At 32.1% G+C, this 18,335-nt stretch overlaps 1 protein-coding gene across 13 annotated transcripts in view; it reads left to right on the plus strand.

Moving 5' to 3' along the window:
• The window catches only part of LOC134530762 (uncharacterized), a 51,537-nt gene that overhangs the window by 20,438 nt on the left and 12,764 nt on the right, over positions 1-18,335 (plus strand). For 7 of the 13 annotated variants that reach the window (XM_063365914.1, XM_063365911.1, XM_063365913.1 and 4 more), the window contains exons 4-8: positions 1,477-1,528; positions 1,613-1,670; positions 4,155-4,327; positions 5,441-5,496; positions 12,493-13,152. In XM_063365914.1, the coding sequence (XP_063221984.1) occupies positions 1,477-1,528; positions 1,613-1,670; positions 4,155-4,327; positions 5,441-5,496; positions 12,493-13,152 (999 nt within the window). Of the gene's footprint in view, positions 1-1,476; positions 1,529-1,612; positions 1,671-4,154; positions 4,328-5,405; positions 5,497-11,655; positions 11,774-12,492; positions 13,153-18,335 lie in introns of those variants that run through there. The other 6 variants (XM_063365919.1, XM_063365921.1, XM_063365920.1 and 3 more) reach the window with 3 other exon arrangements.

Below are 18,335 nucleotides of genomic sequence, written 5' to 3' on the forward strand. Positions count from 1 at the left end.
TTTTATGAATGGATTATAAATTAAACAATATGTAAGAAAAGAATAATTGCTCTGTAATGGAAATTTATTTTTGCTATCTCTATAATTTTTGTGCTTAGAGACTAATTTCTGTTTGCTTTGTCTTAAATTAACCTACCAAAACCTAACAGAGATTGTGCTTTGAAATACAAGAGTATTGTTGGAAACAAGAAAACAGACGTGGTTGCGTAGAATGCAAAGAAAGTTAAATGTCAAAGAATTTATTTTGTTTCATTTTATATAAAACTGTTGCCAATTAAAGTTTAAGACAAAAATTTTTTCTTGCAGCCGTCATAATTACAATAAAGAATTCACAATATCACACAAAAAACAAAATTTAAACTAATGCTATCAGACTATAGGAGAGAGATGTATTGAAATACTTTAAAAAAATGTAACCATTTTCTAATTAATTTTATTACCAACACATCTAATGCCACACACCACATGCTTAGTCAGGTTTCAGTTAAACATAAAAGCAACATCATTTTGACTTGTGATTTGTATAAACTATCCAGTTTAAGGGTACAGTTACGTTCTATTACAAATTCATCTTTATTATTGCTTGTCAAAATGTTTGCCAATTGGAAAGTTTTAACAATATTGATAAACCTTTGACAATTCATGCTTAGATCAATGTTGAGGATTTTGACTAGGACATACATTAAAAAATTTAAATTCCTGCACATTGCTCCGAAATATTTTTCAGCAGACAACAGGAGACCACATGTTGAACTCATGTAATAACCTAAATATATGCGATAACCATATATATATTTAATGTAAATGTGATGGCTTAAGAACATGTAGTTAAAAATGTGCAAAATGAGTGTCATTTCAACCAATAAAATTTGTGTGTTCATGTGAAATAGCTGGTAAATTAACTACGAGAACTTGTGATAGGGATAGCTAACATCTCAATCACTAAATTTGATATCATCAGTAGTTAAAAACTATGCTTGATTTAAAATTATTTCTAACTAGTTTGTATGTGTAATCAAGGTGTCTGAAACATTGCTAAAAGAGTAGGAAAATGCATATATCACTATCATACCTGTTATAACTATTTCTCATGTAAACATACTGGAGCTGGAATTTGTATTTTTACATGTGAAGTGTACGTTACCAACGGTGACTTCCATATAATTTTCTGCATTGAAAAATAACATTTATTGTATTGTTAAAGACTTTTTAAACACCAAAAAATTTAATTACTAATGAAATAAATTTTCATTTGCTTAAAAATTGATAAGAATTTTCATGTAACTGTAAAAACTATTTAACAGTATATATTAATTTTTGGAAGTAAAAAATATTAATGAAAAAAAAAGTTACTTTAAGGTGATAACAGAAATGTAATTTTAGATTTGATATCTGTAAATTTGATTGAAGTATGTAAATATTGTGTAGTTTGGGGAAAAAAAACTGGTATTCATTCTGTATTCCTATATTTTACAGGCTAAGGTACTAAACAAATTTGTGGCAACTGAATCAATACAAAATGAAATTGGTAAGTATTCCTTTGTATATTTAAAAGTGATTCTCAAGGAAGAATATAAGCATGAGTTTCAAAAATCAAAACATTGTGTTTCAGATGTGAAGAATGAGCAGTTTATGAGTTCAATGCCTGAGTCCCAATGTGAACGAAAAAGGTAAGCTGATTAACAGTATAGTTAATTTTTTTCTTCTTCATAATGGTCATACACAACCACTTGTAAGAAACCCTTGTTAAGTGATTGCATTTACATTTTGTAAGTATTCAAAAATACTTAAAGTATTTCTTTTATGTATAGAATATTCATATAATTATTTTAATACTGCAAGTTTATGTTCAATCTCTTCTGAGAGATATTTAATGAAATACTGTTAGTGTACCCAGCATCGCTACAATCCATATCCATAATTTTTATTATGTTTTTATTAATTCATATATATTCTTTCTGGTTAATCATTTCATTTTTTCTGAACATTATTTTATAAATCTGCATATTTTCATAGTTTTTTCTCACTCCAACACAGTTATGCTAGCTACAGGATAGGCAAGTTTTGTCCTATATGTTTCACGTTGGTTTGAAAGGTGACACATACCCAGGTTTTAGAATACAGAGAGAAAGTGTCGAGCTGTGCCATTGAGAAGACAACTTCTGCGGAGGTGAGGTCAGCTTCGCACTGACATCACACATTGGAGTCAAGAAGTGACTGTCATCCGCATCCTAGCGATTGCTGCGATGATATTAGCTAGGTTTTCTGCAGTCTCAGTGCAGAACTAAGAAGTATGATGTAATTTGGATGGAACATCTGTGACTTTCAAATTTTGTTCTTAGCCCGCCGATAGTTCCAGCGGTGGCGCCTTCGCCTTCCTACTTCTCCTGTGCCTAGCAGCAGTGTTTCCAGCTCCTCAATTTGATATGTCTTCCAGTGTTCTACTATTGTGTTGCTATTTTTTGCTTCCAGTTTTGAATTGCCCAACCTAAACCTCTACCCCACCCATGTCAATGACAATTTATTTTAGGTTATACAATCAAATGGTTTTAAGCAGTATTTTTACTACAGCCTGTTTTAGTTAATGACCTGTAATATCACAGTTTAAAAAGTTTTACACATAGGTTTTTATTAAGCCCATCATCTTAGTTAGACCATTTACAGACATATTAGTTAATGTTGTGAGTAGTCAGTATGTGTGTCTGCTTAGAAGTACTTCTGACCTTTACAGTTGTGGGCCCAAATGTAAAATTATGATTAAAAAATAATTTGGCAATACTTCTATATTTAAATTGGTTTCTTTGATATAACCTAATGTTTCAAGTCAAACTAATGGCTGTATACCCAATTTATTGTTGGGAGACAGATCTCTTCAGTGTCTGTGTTCCTTCATTAAATGTTGGAATAGTGAAGGCAAGCTCTATCCTACCGGTTAGACAATTCTGTGACTGTCTGAGCCAGAAGAGGTTGATATAAATAAGTTCATCATGTAACTTCTTGTGATAACAACCATGGTGGTTGAGAGGTCAGACCTGTAGCATCTGGGATTGATTCCTGGTGTGGTCAAGCCCTGATTTTGCTCAAATGGTAAATGTGACTGATTCATTGAGCGGATGGGTTTTCTCAGTCGACTCATGTTTTTCCTACCAATTCATTCCATCACTTCTCTATCTCACAATTTCACCTTTTATTCATCTGAAAAACTGATTTTAATGAGATGTTAAACTCATTCACTTCTACTGTATTAAATTGAGCCTTTTTAAAAAATCTTTTAAGGTGTAAAACTTTTATTTATTCCTTTTTTGATGTCTTTGACATAATTACATTTTTAATTATTGAAATAAAACTATTCTTATTTGAAAAAAAATTGTGAGTCTTTCAGTACTCACCAGTGATTTATAATATAGAACCTCAGTAACAGCAAATTCATGTGTTCTCTGCTAGAATATGCTGTCGGAGAAGCCACCTTGACTATCAGATCATTCCATTTGCATACCAAAATTTTAAACTATATAATGAAATGACTCTGATAAAAGAAAAAAAGAAAAAAGACTTGCTAAACCCTAGCTTTGAATCTGATTTTCAACAAGGGATTTTATTTAAATACTGCCCATGTTGTTAGTATTCATTATACAGTTATTACTATAAGTTTCCCTTTGGCTTTGTAAACTTTTGTTTGCACCATCCGCCACAGGTGGCAGGACCATGGTTACACATATTCGTTCCATGCAACATCCGTTCCATTCACAAAATTACTCCTACCAAATGCTGTATACAGAGAGATAAGATGTTACACATAGAAATATTTATACTCTTGGTCACAATTTGTAAAAGTTAACGTAAGATCATAGACTTGTGTACTTGCAAATAATGGCATTGAAAAATTTGAAGTTATAAGTGAATGAATAAGATTTTTGATCAAATGGCATGTAAATGTGTGAGAATCACATTGGAATTTTTTCGCAAACAATCCACTCTATGCCCTGCTTAAAGCAAGCTTAATATTATTTATAATTTGAGTAAATTTTTTAATGGTAATTTTACTAAACTTATCACATCACAGTGTATTTATTGTTGTTAATTTTTGTAAATTGGTTTTTATTAAACAAATGGTTATTGGTTATTGTTGGTTATTGATTGGTTATTTTTTGTAGAAATGGTCAGCATTGGTCTTTGCCGGAGAGATCTGTCAAAAACGTTTTAAAAGAACGGCAGAGTGAAAATAAAGTGATGAATGTTCACTTTAAAACAAGGTTTGACAGACAAGAATTTGAAGCAGTCCCACCTAAAAAAAAAGTAAAAACTGCGGAAACAATGTTGGATACACGTAAGTGAATGCTGATTTCATTAGCTAATAAAATATTTGATTGCATGTTTAACTTGTTTGTATTTTGTTGTATATAATATGCACGTATGTACGTGATGAATGTGCTTGTGGAGTATGCGTGTGTTTTCCTGTGAAATTGCACATACAGGTTGTATTGTGAATTGCTGCAGAACTAAGGAAGGGTTGTGGAGATGTTTGCTTAGAGCCGTAACAGGCTGCTACATCAAAATTGGCTCATTAAACTTGAGTTGACCATGGACATTTTGCTACAGATAGTTTGGATGCTGGTTGTCTTCAGCTTGAAAGTAGCCTGTCTTTACACATATCACACATGATGTGCTGCCCACAGCCACCTAGCTGTGCTTGATACGTATACTCAGCCATGCACTGCTGTAATTTGATGAAGTTCTGTTAATGTGTTACAAGAATAATGACTGAGGTACTGTAGAAGCTCTTCAGATGTATTTCTCTTTTTTTCTTGTTAGGACAATGCAAACTCAAGTGAGTGTGTAACGTGTTTACGTACTGTAGCATTTACTCTAAATTTCTTAACATTGTATACGTTACCATAGTTGTAAACATGTGGTAAACAACTTGCTGCAGCCGTATACAGTAGGTTTGCATGTGTGCTGAGTCATTTATCTGCCTTATTCAGGGGGGTACGCATGGGGGAGGATATATCCCCTTCCCCAAATCAAAAAAAAATCTATAAAAATCTAGCATTCCTACCGACAAAAAAAAAAGAAAGAAAGAAAACTGCTGGCAAAACTGTTTTTCCCCCATTTCCCCCCCCCCCCTTTTTTTTTGCAAAAAAAATTGATAATAATAATAATAGATTTCTGCATATGCTTGTTACCTCATTTAAGCTTCACTTTCCAAGTTGTAATTTACCGAGTGAAACAAAATTGTGTTTCAACTCTTTTGCTACTTTTCTGCAGTGAATCTTCTCCTTAGTTCTGTAACTTTAGTTATAATAACCTTGCATATGTTTGTGTGTGTATGTATGCTACCATCCACACACATACTTATAAATGTTTTAAAAATTCATAACACTTTTTGGGAATACTATAATTTACAGGAGCAAGTTTGACCTAATATTTATTTTTGTAACAGGGTCAGTTGAAAACAAGTGTCTTAGAAATGACAGTTATGAAAAAACTTCAAACAAGGTAAGTGTTTTTCGTATAATTCATTGATATACAAGTATTCATACCTACAGTATTTAGTTATCCTTACATACTATTTAAAGTTTTTTCCTGTTTGATTAGTTTCCTGATGAACTTAATTCTAATATAACCGTTTTTTCTTAGTAGTTTTTTTTTCTAAATCATATTAATAGGATATAACTGAAGTAATGATTTTCATAACAAAAAGATTATGATGGTTAAATACTACTAATATTATAAATCTCATGGCTAACTACAATTAATTGTATTCTTAAACAGGTAATTCCAGAATATGAAATAAATATGCACCAGGAAATTGTAGTTATCCTAGTATTGATGTCTCACTACCAATGCCCATGAGAATAGAGCTGTGCTTGCAGCATTGATGACTACCTCTGCGGGTGGTATTTCCATATAATTTGTTTGAACGTTCTGTTACCTTCAGGTAATCGACCCTCCACATCCTACATTTTCCTCTTGAATTCCTTGTTCCTTAATTATAAACAACCACCCATGAATAAACTGCTACCAGTATTTTGATCAAACTAAAGCTTACAACTTTGCTTTTTTTCATGTATATCCCTCAGTGTATTCATTCATTAGTTTCATGCTTGATTAGCGGGGATGGAGAGGGGGTGCAAGATGGGCAGACAAATTTTTGTAACAAAAAGTGTGAAATATAAGGCAAATATAAAAAAGTTATACAATATTTACTAAGAGGCTGAAATCGTTGCTGTATGTCTTAATTACCTAATGTTATGTGTATGTATCTTATCAATTTAATATTGGACCTCAAATATGATTTTTGTAATACAATAGTAGAAGTATGTTTAGTTTCTGTACTTTGTCAAATAATTTTTCAGTGTTGTAATTTTAAAATGTAACACTTTTTTTTAATCTTTTGTGTTGCCATTGAATCTTGGACACTATGTTATTTCTTTAAATACAGTGTTTGTGAAATAAAACATAACTTAAATGCCGGTAAGTACATGGGTATGAAATTTTTTTATTTAAAACTTTGCAAATAATGTTTATGGATGAAAAAACAAATAATTCTTGGTATGCTTATTGCTGTTGTGAAAAGAATGAGGGTGCTAAATCACAATTTCTACCCTGAGTGAAGGAAAGTGTAGTTCTGTCCCTGATGATTAGTTTTAATTCTGTAGTCATTTCTATATAATGACGCTTAGCTTGTTATTCAGTTGCTAATTTATACCAGATATAATATTTCTGGTGTTTTAATAAACTTCCAAATAAAGTCACATTAGAAATTTTTTAGGTAGTGCCTAATATTGATGCATTGTTGAAAACTATAATTTTATGTACAAAAAGCCCTAATACATTATATTTCTGCTTATGTAGTGAAAAAAAAAAGATAATTGTAGTTTCCAAGCAATTTTGTATTACTTTTACGGATAGAGGCGTTTTTTACGGATTTACGCAGCCTATATTTTTTTGACTGATTTCAAAACATTTTTAATAAATTTAGAAATTCGCTGAATAGGTAATTCTGAGTTTGTAACCATGAGGTCTGTATGAGAGAGACAACAAACATGGACGTGGATGCCAAACAAAGAAGCATCTTTGTTCTTGACATCGTTGTTCTCATTGGCTCTTTCCGACGAATAAAAATATTTACTTGTCCGTTTGGAAAACAAACACCACTCAGCTCTAGTTTCCAAACATGGTGGAACGTAGCAAGCGGTAAATAATTGCGATGAAGTATTCCGAAAAGTTTAAATTGTTCTGTTCTTTTATATTTCCTATATATCTTAAACCAATACGAAAATGGACGAGTAATTAAATATAGTTTACTAGTTACGCGGTGTTTTCCATCTGTTTATTTTATTTATTTTCATCCATCTGACCTTACAGACATTTGCACAAATGGTATAGGACACTTCAAGAAATATAAGAACAACAATAATAACTAGGAAGTCACACAAAAATTTTAATAAATGTGCTTGAAAGCAAAGAGAAACATGTGTTCTACAGCTCAGTAAGGAAAAATTTCACTACTGCATATGATTACATGATTAATAAGTTTCCTTTTAAGAGTGAAGTTTTAAAACATGCAGAAGTGGCACAATTTTCCTCTGTGCGTTACTTTGTCAAATTGTTCCCCATTATCTTGCCTGTGAAAAAAGAGGAAACTATTGTTTTGGCAATAGATGAACACCATAAACAATTTACAAATGTGCAGATTGATGACATTTCGGCTGTTGTGGACAAAGATGTGTCGATTGTTGTGAAATGGGCAGAGTTATCACATACACAAGGAGTTGAAGGGGTTTGTAAATGTGACAGAATATCAAGGGTAATGCTTTCCGTTTTAAGTATACCACACAGTAATGCGAAATGTGAACGTATCTTTAGCTTGGTAAAAAAAAAAACCTGGAAAAGAATTTAGGTCATCTCTATGTCAAGAGAAACACTCCAGTCATCTCTGTTTTCAAATGCAAGAGGTCTGGACCATGTTATCAACAAACCTTCAGCATTGTTTTCCTGCAAGAAGCAAAGAAGGCCACTTCATCATCATTACAAATTAAGCAGATCACTAAAGATTAATTTTTTGTCACATAAAATTGCATGTATCATTCATTCATCAATCCAACATTTTTTTTATGGTAAGATGACCTTTATGTTTGGTTTATTGTTCTCAGTGTAAGTTTTTTGTGTAGTTGTTAACATTGTTGTGCTAATTTTTAAAAAAATATTATTACAGCAGCACTAGAAATTATATTTTTAGAGTTAATATCTTCATTGTAAGTAAATAGGTCACCAAAAAAAGTTAACCATTAGTAAAGTGACTAGAATTTTTTCCATAAGAATTTGTTTTCATTTGAATGTTGTGGAGAGTTACTATGCTAATGCTGAAGAAAAAAAATGAAGGTGCAGGTGTTTCTAACTGAAGTTAAAAAAATAGCTGCTAGAATATACTTGTGTGTTAGAAAATATTTAGTTCATTTTTATGATCACCTTAACTGCTTAATGATAAAATCTTAAAACACTTGTATCATCGCTATCAAATAAATATCTTATTCGACTAGGACTGTTGGTGGGAATAATGGTGTCTTACAGTAATTAAAACACTAGGAAAATTCTCTTTATACTCTGATTCAGTGTTTAAGAATCATTTGCTAAATGTGTACATATTGCTGATAAATGGTACTTCTAAAAATTTTAATTTATTATTTTTAATGAATAAAAAATTAAAATAAAACAATGTTCTGAAGATTTGTGTTGATTGTATTGTTTGATAAAAAAAACTCCAAAACTTATACAGATAATTTTTAAAAAAATATAAATTATAGTATGCAACAAAAATTTATTTTGCTGTGAGTAAGAATGAATGAATTGGAGTTTTATGTGTCGTCGACATCAAGGTCATTAGCCACGCTGAGAGGTGAAGTGGGGAGTAGTAATAAAATGCATTTGGTGGGGAAACAGAAGTGCCCTGTGTAAACCCACCAGCTCGCTCTAATGTTAGCCACTGTTTCCACTTGTGAAAAATCTAGGTTTGACCCACCGAGTATCAAACAAGTATTGCCTAGGTAAGAGGCAAGTGATCCGACCACTCAACTAATAAATCTTAAGCTGTGTCAAAAATGTACTAAGTGCAAAGTTTTATTTATTATTTATGTTTTTTTCCTTATCTAAAAATCAAATTAAATTCAGAAATTAAGTAGCATCTGACAACTTTTGATGAGTTGCAAATTTTTTTAGAATTTTTTTAAAAAAAATTGGTTGTGTATACTTATGAATGCACATAGAAGTTATACTTACTTGGCATACTTAAAAACTACCTTCAATTTCACATGGAAATAATTCAAAATAATTAAAGTACTTGGTGATATAAAGTTAAGTATAAATTCAATCATATTAAATAATTTGAATAAATACTCAGTATTTAGTATTAATATAATCATGTAAACAAAATTAATTATTTAATTTAGTAAAATGAGATAAATTTTAATTAATAATAAAAATAAATAAATTTACTGAATGTTTGTTCTAATGTATTCATTTTAATAATTTACTAAATACAAGTGTAATATATAATGCAACTAAATTATACATACATGAATATAACCTCCCTTTTATAATTACACTTGAAAAAGTTTATTAACACAATTTATATCACTAATATTCACAGTAAATTAATGTTTTCAATTATATGGACCAGTATTCAATATTAATCACTAAAGTATATTATTTAAAAGGACATAAAATTTTTGTATGTAGCTTTTTTCCATCCTGTAAATTTTTGTTGCATGGTGCAGGTGCATCGTAAAAATTCACTCATAATTTTTTTCATAACATGCCTGAAGAAGTATAACTTCAATAATCTATTGGACAGAGATAGGAACTATCCACTACACTATCACTACAATATCCACTATCATCTCCCTCACTTCACTAAATTTTGACAGACATTGTGACCAACAAAACAGTATGTCCACCTGCAGAGCCAGAGCTGTGACAAGATTTCACTGGTTGGATCATAAACCCGTGGTTACACGTCTTTAAAAGAGTCGCTGACTTAAGCAAAAAAGGAATTACAAAATTACAAAAATTTAAAATTATATTTTTCTTCAATGGTGTCACCTGAAAATGACCTTTTTGTATAAGATCTTTAAAACCAATCACAGAGTCTCTAAAAAAATTTATAACTATTTTTCAAAATACTATACACCAAATTCCAATCTTTTGAAAGGCAGTGTGATAGATTTTCAACAGAGAAAACGCATAATTGAAAAAAAAAACACCCTTATTTAAGGTTAAATTTGCCATTATAATTTGCTAAGTGTAAAACCTATTATTCTAATCATATAATCAATTACAAGTTATGAAAAAATTTACTCTCCCAGCAAGTACTAAAAAAATTCTATGTGGTATGGGCACCTACAACTGTTGCATCAATTCTTCAAATGCCACCCCATGATATGCTGCAGATTGCAGTAATAAAAGAAATTAGTTGCTCAGTGCTATGGTTGTTACACCCATTATAAATGTGTAACTTCTGAATTTTGCAAATGAGAAATTGGTTCAATCTAAACTAATGGCTTGAAACTAGCTTGTCGTCTTCAGGAAATTGTGAGAAAGCTGCAACGTCCAGCACCGCACCTAATGCCAGCCAACAGCTGATATTAGAAACTGTGTCCTTCATGTCTTCATCAAACATGCTTGTGGCTTACCGCCCAGTGAGCCACTGAACCGCAAGCTGTTCTCTTCGTACAGGTCCGTGTGACACCAAGTCTCATATCCCCCCGCTGCCAGCTGGCTTGATGGTCAGCCGCTCTACGGTCATGCCGCTAACGAAGAGCATGCAAAACATACCCCAAGTCTGAACAAAATTACAAATGTTATGAACCTTTTAAAAATAAATATTTTAAATACAATATTAGTACCCTAAATAAATATAAACTAGACTAATGAAATGAAATACAGTTTCAAACATGTCCAAAAATTTGTAGTAAATCTAACACAGAATTTTACTAACCTTAAAAATACTATTCAGGCCTGAAATATAGTGTTACAATTAAAATTGTGTAACCTATGAAGGAGAAACAATGGAATGTGCCTCAATAATTTTGGAATCATATATTTCCAAAAAAAAAAAATACTATTTGTTGAAACTGGACACGTCATGTGTTGGACTGGCGTGTTTACATTGTCAGGTTGTCGCACAAAAATCTTGTAGCTGTCCAGTATTTATCTGCAGCATATTTGATGAAATGTCTGCTGTTAAGTGTGAAATATTTTTATATAAACGCCTATTAGTTCACGTGAGAATTCACAGAATGCTATTCCCATGGGATAAACATACAATTATAGAATATTAATTGTCTCTTTGCATTATGCACAGCATTTAAAAAGTAAGTTGAACACAACAGATAACAATCCCAAGTGTTTTTATTAAGGTTGTGAGAAGATAGCTATTTCTTTAAGTAAACAAAAATGAAACAACTATTAAAGAACTTTCATGAGATGAAACAAATACAAAAAATGTTTGTTGAGTTTCACCTTGAAATGTAAATTGTATTCATATTTGTGAAAAATTATTTTTTTTATGAAATATGAAAATAAAATGTAGACTAATGTTAGCGCCGGGTTCCAATCCTGATTTTGGTTTTCCGTGGTTTCCCTTAATGACTCCAGGCAACTGCTGGGATTTTTGCTACTACGAGCCACGACCGATCATTGTCCCAGTGTCTCAGGCCTGTGTCATGCATTATCGTCTTTAATTACCTCGCTGTCAACAAGATACTAAAAGCAGGTAAAAAATGTTTGATGTTGTCCTACATTAAATTATTTTATATTTGGGGGGATCTTCATTTCAAGGGCATCTTGTACATCTGAATGGACTTGATACTTAACATTTATCATTAAAGATATTTAGTTTAAAAAATATTAAATTTTTATTTTTAAAAGAAAAAATGTGTATTCCAAACTAGTAGTCTTCTTTAAACGTAATTAACATTCATTAGGCACACAAAGATTCATTTAACTCAAAAATGCTAATTTTGTTGACAAACATTAAAATAATTTTTAAAAATAAAAAATGAATGTTTCAATACTGATTGCAGTACCAAGAAAATTCACAACCCTATTATGTAGTTTATTTCTATATTGATTCTGAAGGGATAATTTCTGTTTAGACATCCTATGTAACATTCAAAAATGCTGCTATCTACGTGCGTCTTACAGTGCTAAATACAGTTACAGTTTGCCTTTTGCACATGACGATGCTAATGTTCATGCCTCTGCTAAATAAATATATTTTGGTTTATTGACAAAAGTATACATCTTTGTGAACTACTTTCCCTAAAAACTGTCAAAATTTTGTGAAAATTATGCGAGATAAGCTTTATAATATAAAAATAAACTATGGATTTAGTTAAGTTTAGTGATTTTTTTCTATTGGTCTTTCTAACCAATAATTAATTAACTCTTTTAACCAATAAGTAAGTAAGTAACTGTAATTTTATTCTTCAGGATCATACAATCACCAGATCCATCCACAGAAACTTTAAAAGTGAGAGACATTCGTGCATAAAAAATTGCAACTTTTATTTGGACAAAAACATGCAGTATTGTGCAGTTTGCAGTGACAAAAGAAATTTGGGGAAAAGGACTTCTGGCAGAAATCATTGTGATGTAATTAAGAAAGACAAATTTCTGAAGATGTACCCAAACTTGTTGGATCTCAGGGTGAAGCTGGTTGACCTGAGGCACTGGCAGTGCGGCAAGTTGCTGTCTCTGGGGAGGTTTCCCGAACATCCGAGCCAGGGAATTGGTGAGAGAGTGCGTGGTGGTGTGAACAGTTGTGGGTACTGGTTGCGACAGGTGAAGTTCACCATCCCCCCGGCCCTTATCCCGGCGAGACGACTGCTTCAGCAGCAAAGAGAGAAAATCTCAAGCCCGGGGAGTTTTGTATCGCAGCAAATTGCGGCAGCAAATCCTGATTCCGGTGCGAGGAAGGCAGCGTGTATGAGGAAAACTGCCTCTGAAAACAGTTGCTCTGAAGACTTGCTGCGGTTGCGGATTCGTGACAGTAGAGTGATTTTGTCGCCTCTTTCAAGTAAAGATTTGAAGTTGTTACAAAGAGGTGAATTGCAGCCAAGGACGGTGAAGGATTCCAGATTAAACAAAATGGTAAGTAAAAAAAAATTATGTGATTGCTTTGTTAATCCCATTATGGTGTGTTTCATAGTATTTTAATTTCCTGCTTCAAGCAGTTATAATAAAAATATTGTGGGAAAATAAATTAAAGAACCATAGTAGTAAGACTGAAATCTTCCGTAAACTCTCTAATTATTCAACTTGAGAGTAACTCAAAAAACTCATTTCATCTTTATCAATAGAACACTTATTCAAGCACAATGATCTTGGGGGATCTTCAGTTCAAGGTCATCCTGTACAACTGAATGAACTTGACACTTACCATTTATCATTAAAGATATTTAGTTAAAAAAAATTAATTTTTTTTATAAAAGAAAAAAAAATGAATTCCAAACTAGTAATCTTCTTTAAACCTAATTAACATTAATTAATTACTCAAATATCGATTTAACTCAAAAAATTGAATAAAATAAAAAAACTAAATGATTTTCTTTTGTTCTAAAACCATTCTATGGGTTTTAATTAACTAAAAATAAGTTAAAAGTGGTTAAAATAACATTTTACTAACAAATTCTTAATTTACAATTATTTATATAATTTTATTCTGGCAATTGAATTAGTGTTAAGATTTAAAAATTTAAAATTAACAAGTAATAACTCGAAAGCTCACAATAGAACAGTACAGTTGTAACTTCATTTGTATAGGCCCTACAATAAAATTATTACAAGTTGTGTCATTGGTCAACAAGTGGAGGTTAATTTTTTCCGAATTATCTTTGTACAAAATAAGAAAAAACTTGTGTGGAATGCATGCAAAAAAAAAAAACACCTTGATTGACTGGTATTGCAAATTGAATTGATGTATTTCTGCATAAATGTATTCAAATGCCTTAAGAGTAATAGACTATGGGGTATAATTAGCCCTCTAATTATCTTATTTTGTAAGTTATTGTTGTACTGTAAATGTATTTTTCTACTTAGACAAGGTGTTGACTAGAATAAATGTGTTAATGCCCCAGGTAAGCAATAATTTTCTAAAAAATAATTCTGTATAATTTAGCAAAGTTCTCTTACAGATCATTTCCAGTGTTTGTATTATGTCCAATAGTACCTAAAGGATGTATTATTTCATTTAGCCTTCATACAAAAGTAAACTGAGAAAATAACAATTATAAAAAAATAAATTATTCGAGCTTGGTGCGATTGTCAAAAAAACAATTTACCAAATTAACTATAACTAGACTATCTCTTGATAAAAAAAATTCTTAATTATTTATTTGTATAAACATATTAATTGGATTAACGATGTTCTAAGGAATAATAATTCTTTTATGTTAGTTTATAGGATATTTTTCTGTCTTAATTTTATGCAGAAGTTGCAGTTAACTATGGCTTATAAATATAACTACCCATTGTTACTGCCAGGATACATATCTCAGCTGCTCAGAAAAACCTTTAATTGTTTTACTTTACGCATGCCTTTAGTTTTCTTTGCAGGCCATCTCTACATTGTCCTCTTGTTGAAGGAAACCTATCACCTATCCTGAGCATCATTTAGAACTTCAGAATGCACAAGCGCAGGCTTCGTTGCTTCTGCAAGCAACAGACGAAAATAAATTGTTTCCTATTGTGGCACGTTAGTTAGGCCCTCCCTTTCACTGAGATGAGGTAATAAGAATGTAAGAATGTCTTCATACTTAATACTTTTGGATTTTTGCAGCAGCCTATAGATTTTTTTTTATAAAGTATTCTATATAGCTGATCTCGAATAGAAGCCATTTCTTTTTTAAATTCATCCTCTCTACCTATAACAAAAGAATTGTAAAAAAAATTGTATTAGGTATATTGCTACTGGAGATATTTTCAAGACCAAATTTTTCAGCTATAGGTTGGAAAAATCAATAGTTCCTTCTGTTGTCTACGATTCCTGCAGGGCACTAGTGGAGGTAGGGTAGATGGGGGCACAATGAAACAATAAAGTTACAAAGCTGAAAAGAACAAAGTTTTATGCATGGATATTAACAGAAAAATTTTACACTACTTGTGTATGAATAGGTTATCAAATTAAAACACAAAATTGAAGATAAGGCCACAAACAGTTTAACAAAGTAATATTTTATAACCCATTGCATTTGTTCCATTGTGCCCCATGATAGGGGCACAATGAAACACATTAAGGGGCACAATGAAACATTATTTCTGTGAATACAATAAAACAGTAGAAAAACATTTTGACACTACTACAAGATATGTACACATTACAACAAAATTAAATTAAATATTTGTCCTTAGAAGACCTCGCTTTCAATTCACCTACTTAATATTCAAATGTGAAAACTCAAAATCAAAAGAAAGATAACCCTTTTGTCTCTTTGTCTGCCCATAGCATGTAGGTTGTGAGAAAACATGTCGTATTTGAGAGATGTTGACTGCTGCTCTATCTTCGATTTGAGGTTTTATGAACTTATTGGCCATTTTGTTGCTTTTACGAAGAAAACTGACTTCATAATCATTCTCAGTATTTTTATCCTTCATCACTTTTCCTATGTAGAAACTACTTTTCTTTCCCGGAATATCATATTCAACGAGAACAAAATTTCCAATGATGGGTTTACACTCAATGTCTTCAAAACTTTTAGGACACAACTCTTCTCTCAGATCATCAATACGTTCTTCATCATTTTCAGAGTCTGCGTAAGGAACCTCCATTAGACTATCTTCGTCTGTGGACTCAGTAAAATTTGCCTTGAACAGAGCTTTTCTACTTTTCTTTTTTGTCACATTCCTTTTCTTTTCAAGCACCTTTTTCTTTTCTATAGGTTTATTTTTCTCTGGAGTACTAGTGACAATCATGCTTTGTTTTTTAAGTTGATTACATTTTCGTTTCCGGTTGTCAGCTTTCGGATAACCCTTGAACAACTCTGGGCTTTTATAAGTTGTCCAATTGCCATTTTTGCTAGGTGTGATTCTTTGTTTAGAACAATTACATGCAAGTTCCTCTTTTTCAGCTTCAGAAACAACTGAATTATCTGCATCTTCATTCACTGAAAGCTCAACCATTTCTGTAGACTGAAGGGATGCTGATGAGTCCATTTCTATAGAATGCAGAGAAGTTGTTGGTAGAGTTTGCTCATGTTGTTCCTGTTCAGGTGGTGCTCTGTCACTGACAAAACTGCAGAGGAAATCTTTGTCTGTGAAGATATGTCGATCAAAAGGGTAAATTCCTGATTTTCGGAAACCTGACATAATGTTTCCTGGTGTCAAGCCTCTTTCGTGAGCGATTTTCACGATGCCAGCTGTCATATAGTGTCAGTGTGTTACCAGGGTGTTGCATCATCCAGGTATCAACCGCTGCATTGTAGAACGACTTGAATGCTTTGTATACAGCAACATCCAGAGGTTGTAACCTGTGAGAACAATGGGGAGGGAAGGTTACAATTGTTACCCCATTGTCCCTGGCAATATTTATCACTTCAAGAGACAAGTGACTCTCATGATTATCAAATAAAAGTAATGTAGGAGAATCTTTAGAGCTGTTCGTATGGCGAACGAAATGCTTCGTGACTTATATGAAAATCTCTGAATTCATCCACCCTGAGGGTGTGGCAAGTCCTAATGTACCAGCTGGAGCATCTTTTATCATGTGTTGTTTAAAATGCACCCTGGGAAATACCATTACAGGAGGAACTGTATTTCCACTAGCACTTACAATGCAACAAGTAGTAACAGTTGTGCCCCTTTCAGCACTCATGCATTTTGCTACTTGCCGCGACCCTTTTTCAGCCAAGACTTTCTGCGGTTTTTGGACTGTAGATGTAGCTGTTTCATCTAGGTTGAACACTCTAGTTCCATCAGCAAATTCAGAGTGTGCTTTGTACACTTTTTCAAGGTTGTCAAAAAAACAAATTCACATTCATTTTGTTGAAAGAAGTAGCTCTTGACAAGCTGCATGTTTCTGGAGACCGAAGACTTATATCAGGATGCCTCTTCATAAAATTTGAAAAACAGTCTATGCCTGCCAAATGCTTCTCTTCCCAATTCTTTGGACAGGTTATTCCATTTACATTTGCCATTTCATAAGCTAAATGTCTGCAGTCTTTTGTTGTCAAGCCATAATACATCTTGGAACATTTCAACAAATATTTCGCTAAATCATCTTCTTGCTCTTTGGTAAAAACCTTTCTACAGTCATAATGTGGGCACATCCTAATGCTTACCTTTGGGCCAGCTAATTTTTTCTTCTTCACATACCGACAAAGTGTTGCATATTTTAGTCCTTTGGCAGTCGCAGCTTTGCGCAAGCTGAAACCATTTTGAACTAACGCAACAGCTTCACACGTTACCTTCGGAAAAGTTCCCCTTTTCCGTTTTTCTCACTCTGTTTCGAACCATGATGTTATCTGAAACATACCAGGTTTGTTTTATTGCAATTTGTAAATATTCACCATTTTACATTAATTAGATATCGTTTTTAAATTTACCTACTATAAATATAAAAACAAGCATATTGCAACTGGGGCACAATGAAACAAAACAATTATAAAGTGTTTCATTGTGCCCCTCCAAACACTCTAATATTAAACACACCTAAACTCTAAATTAATATAAACACACACTTCTGATACTTACGTTGATTAAAAAGTGATCTACACCCTTTCCAACAGTCTCTTCAACAAACACATGTTTTCAAAACAATATTTGTAAAATAAAATTAACATAAATACAAAATTTTTACTTTTGAGCTACCAAAACAATTAAAGTCACATGCTATCCATAGAATACATGATAGCATCTTCTACTTGCTCCAATGTTCTAAAACTTCTGATTCTAAAACTAATATTAAATGAATACTGATTCAACCCAAAAGCCTTTATAGTTATGCTCTGTAGCAGTTGTTTGTTAACATTGGTAGGTTGTATTAAAATATATATTTTTTGGCAACATTCCTTGTCAGTAAATCAGGGAGAGTGTGTTTGCAGCAGTGCTGAAAATCTTTCACCAAAACAAATTAGAAACTTAATTTATTCAGAGTAGCTTTAACCTAGTACATACATACCATGTTGAGTATTCAAACTATGTTGGTCACAGCAAAAGAAAATTCACTCTATATGTTAATATGTTTGTTTACAAAACTTTTCAGTAATTTGCTGATCTAAACCTCTTGTAGAACATATTTTGTGAAATATTACGTATTATTTTGTGAAATATTACGTATT

This window comes from Bacillus rossius, chromosome 3 (assembly GCF_032445375.1).
Source record: "Bacillus rossius redtenbacheri isolate Brsri chromosome 3, Brsri_v3, whole genome shotgun sequence".
Taxonomy (NCBI): domain Eukaryota; kingdom Metazoa; phylum Arthropoda; class Insecta; order Phasmatodea; family Bacillidae; genus Bacillus; species Bacillus rossius.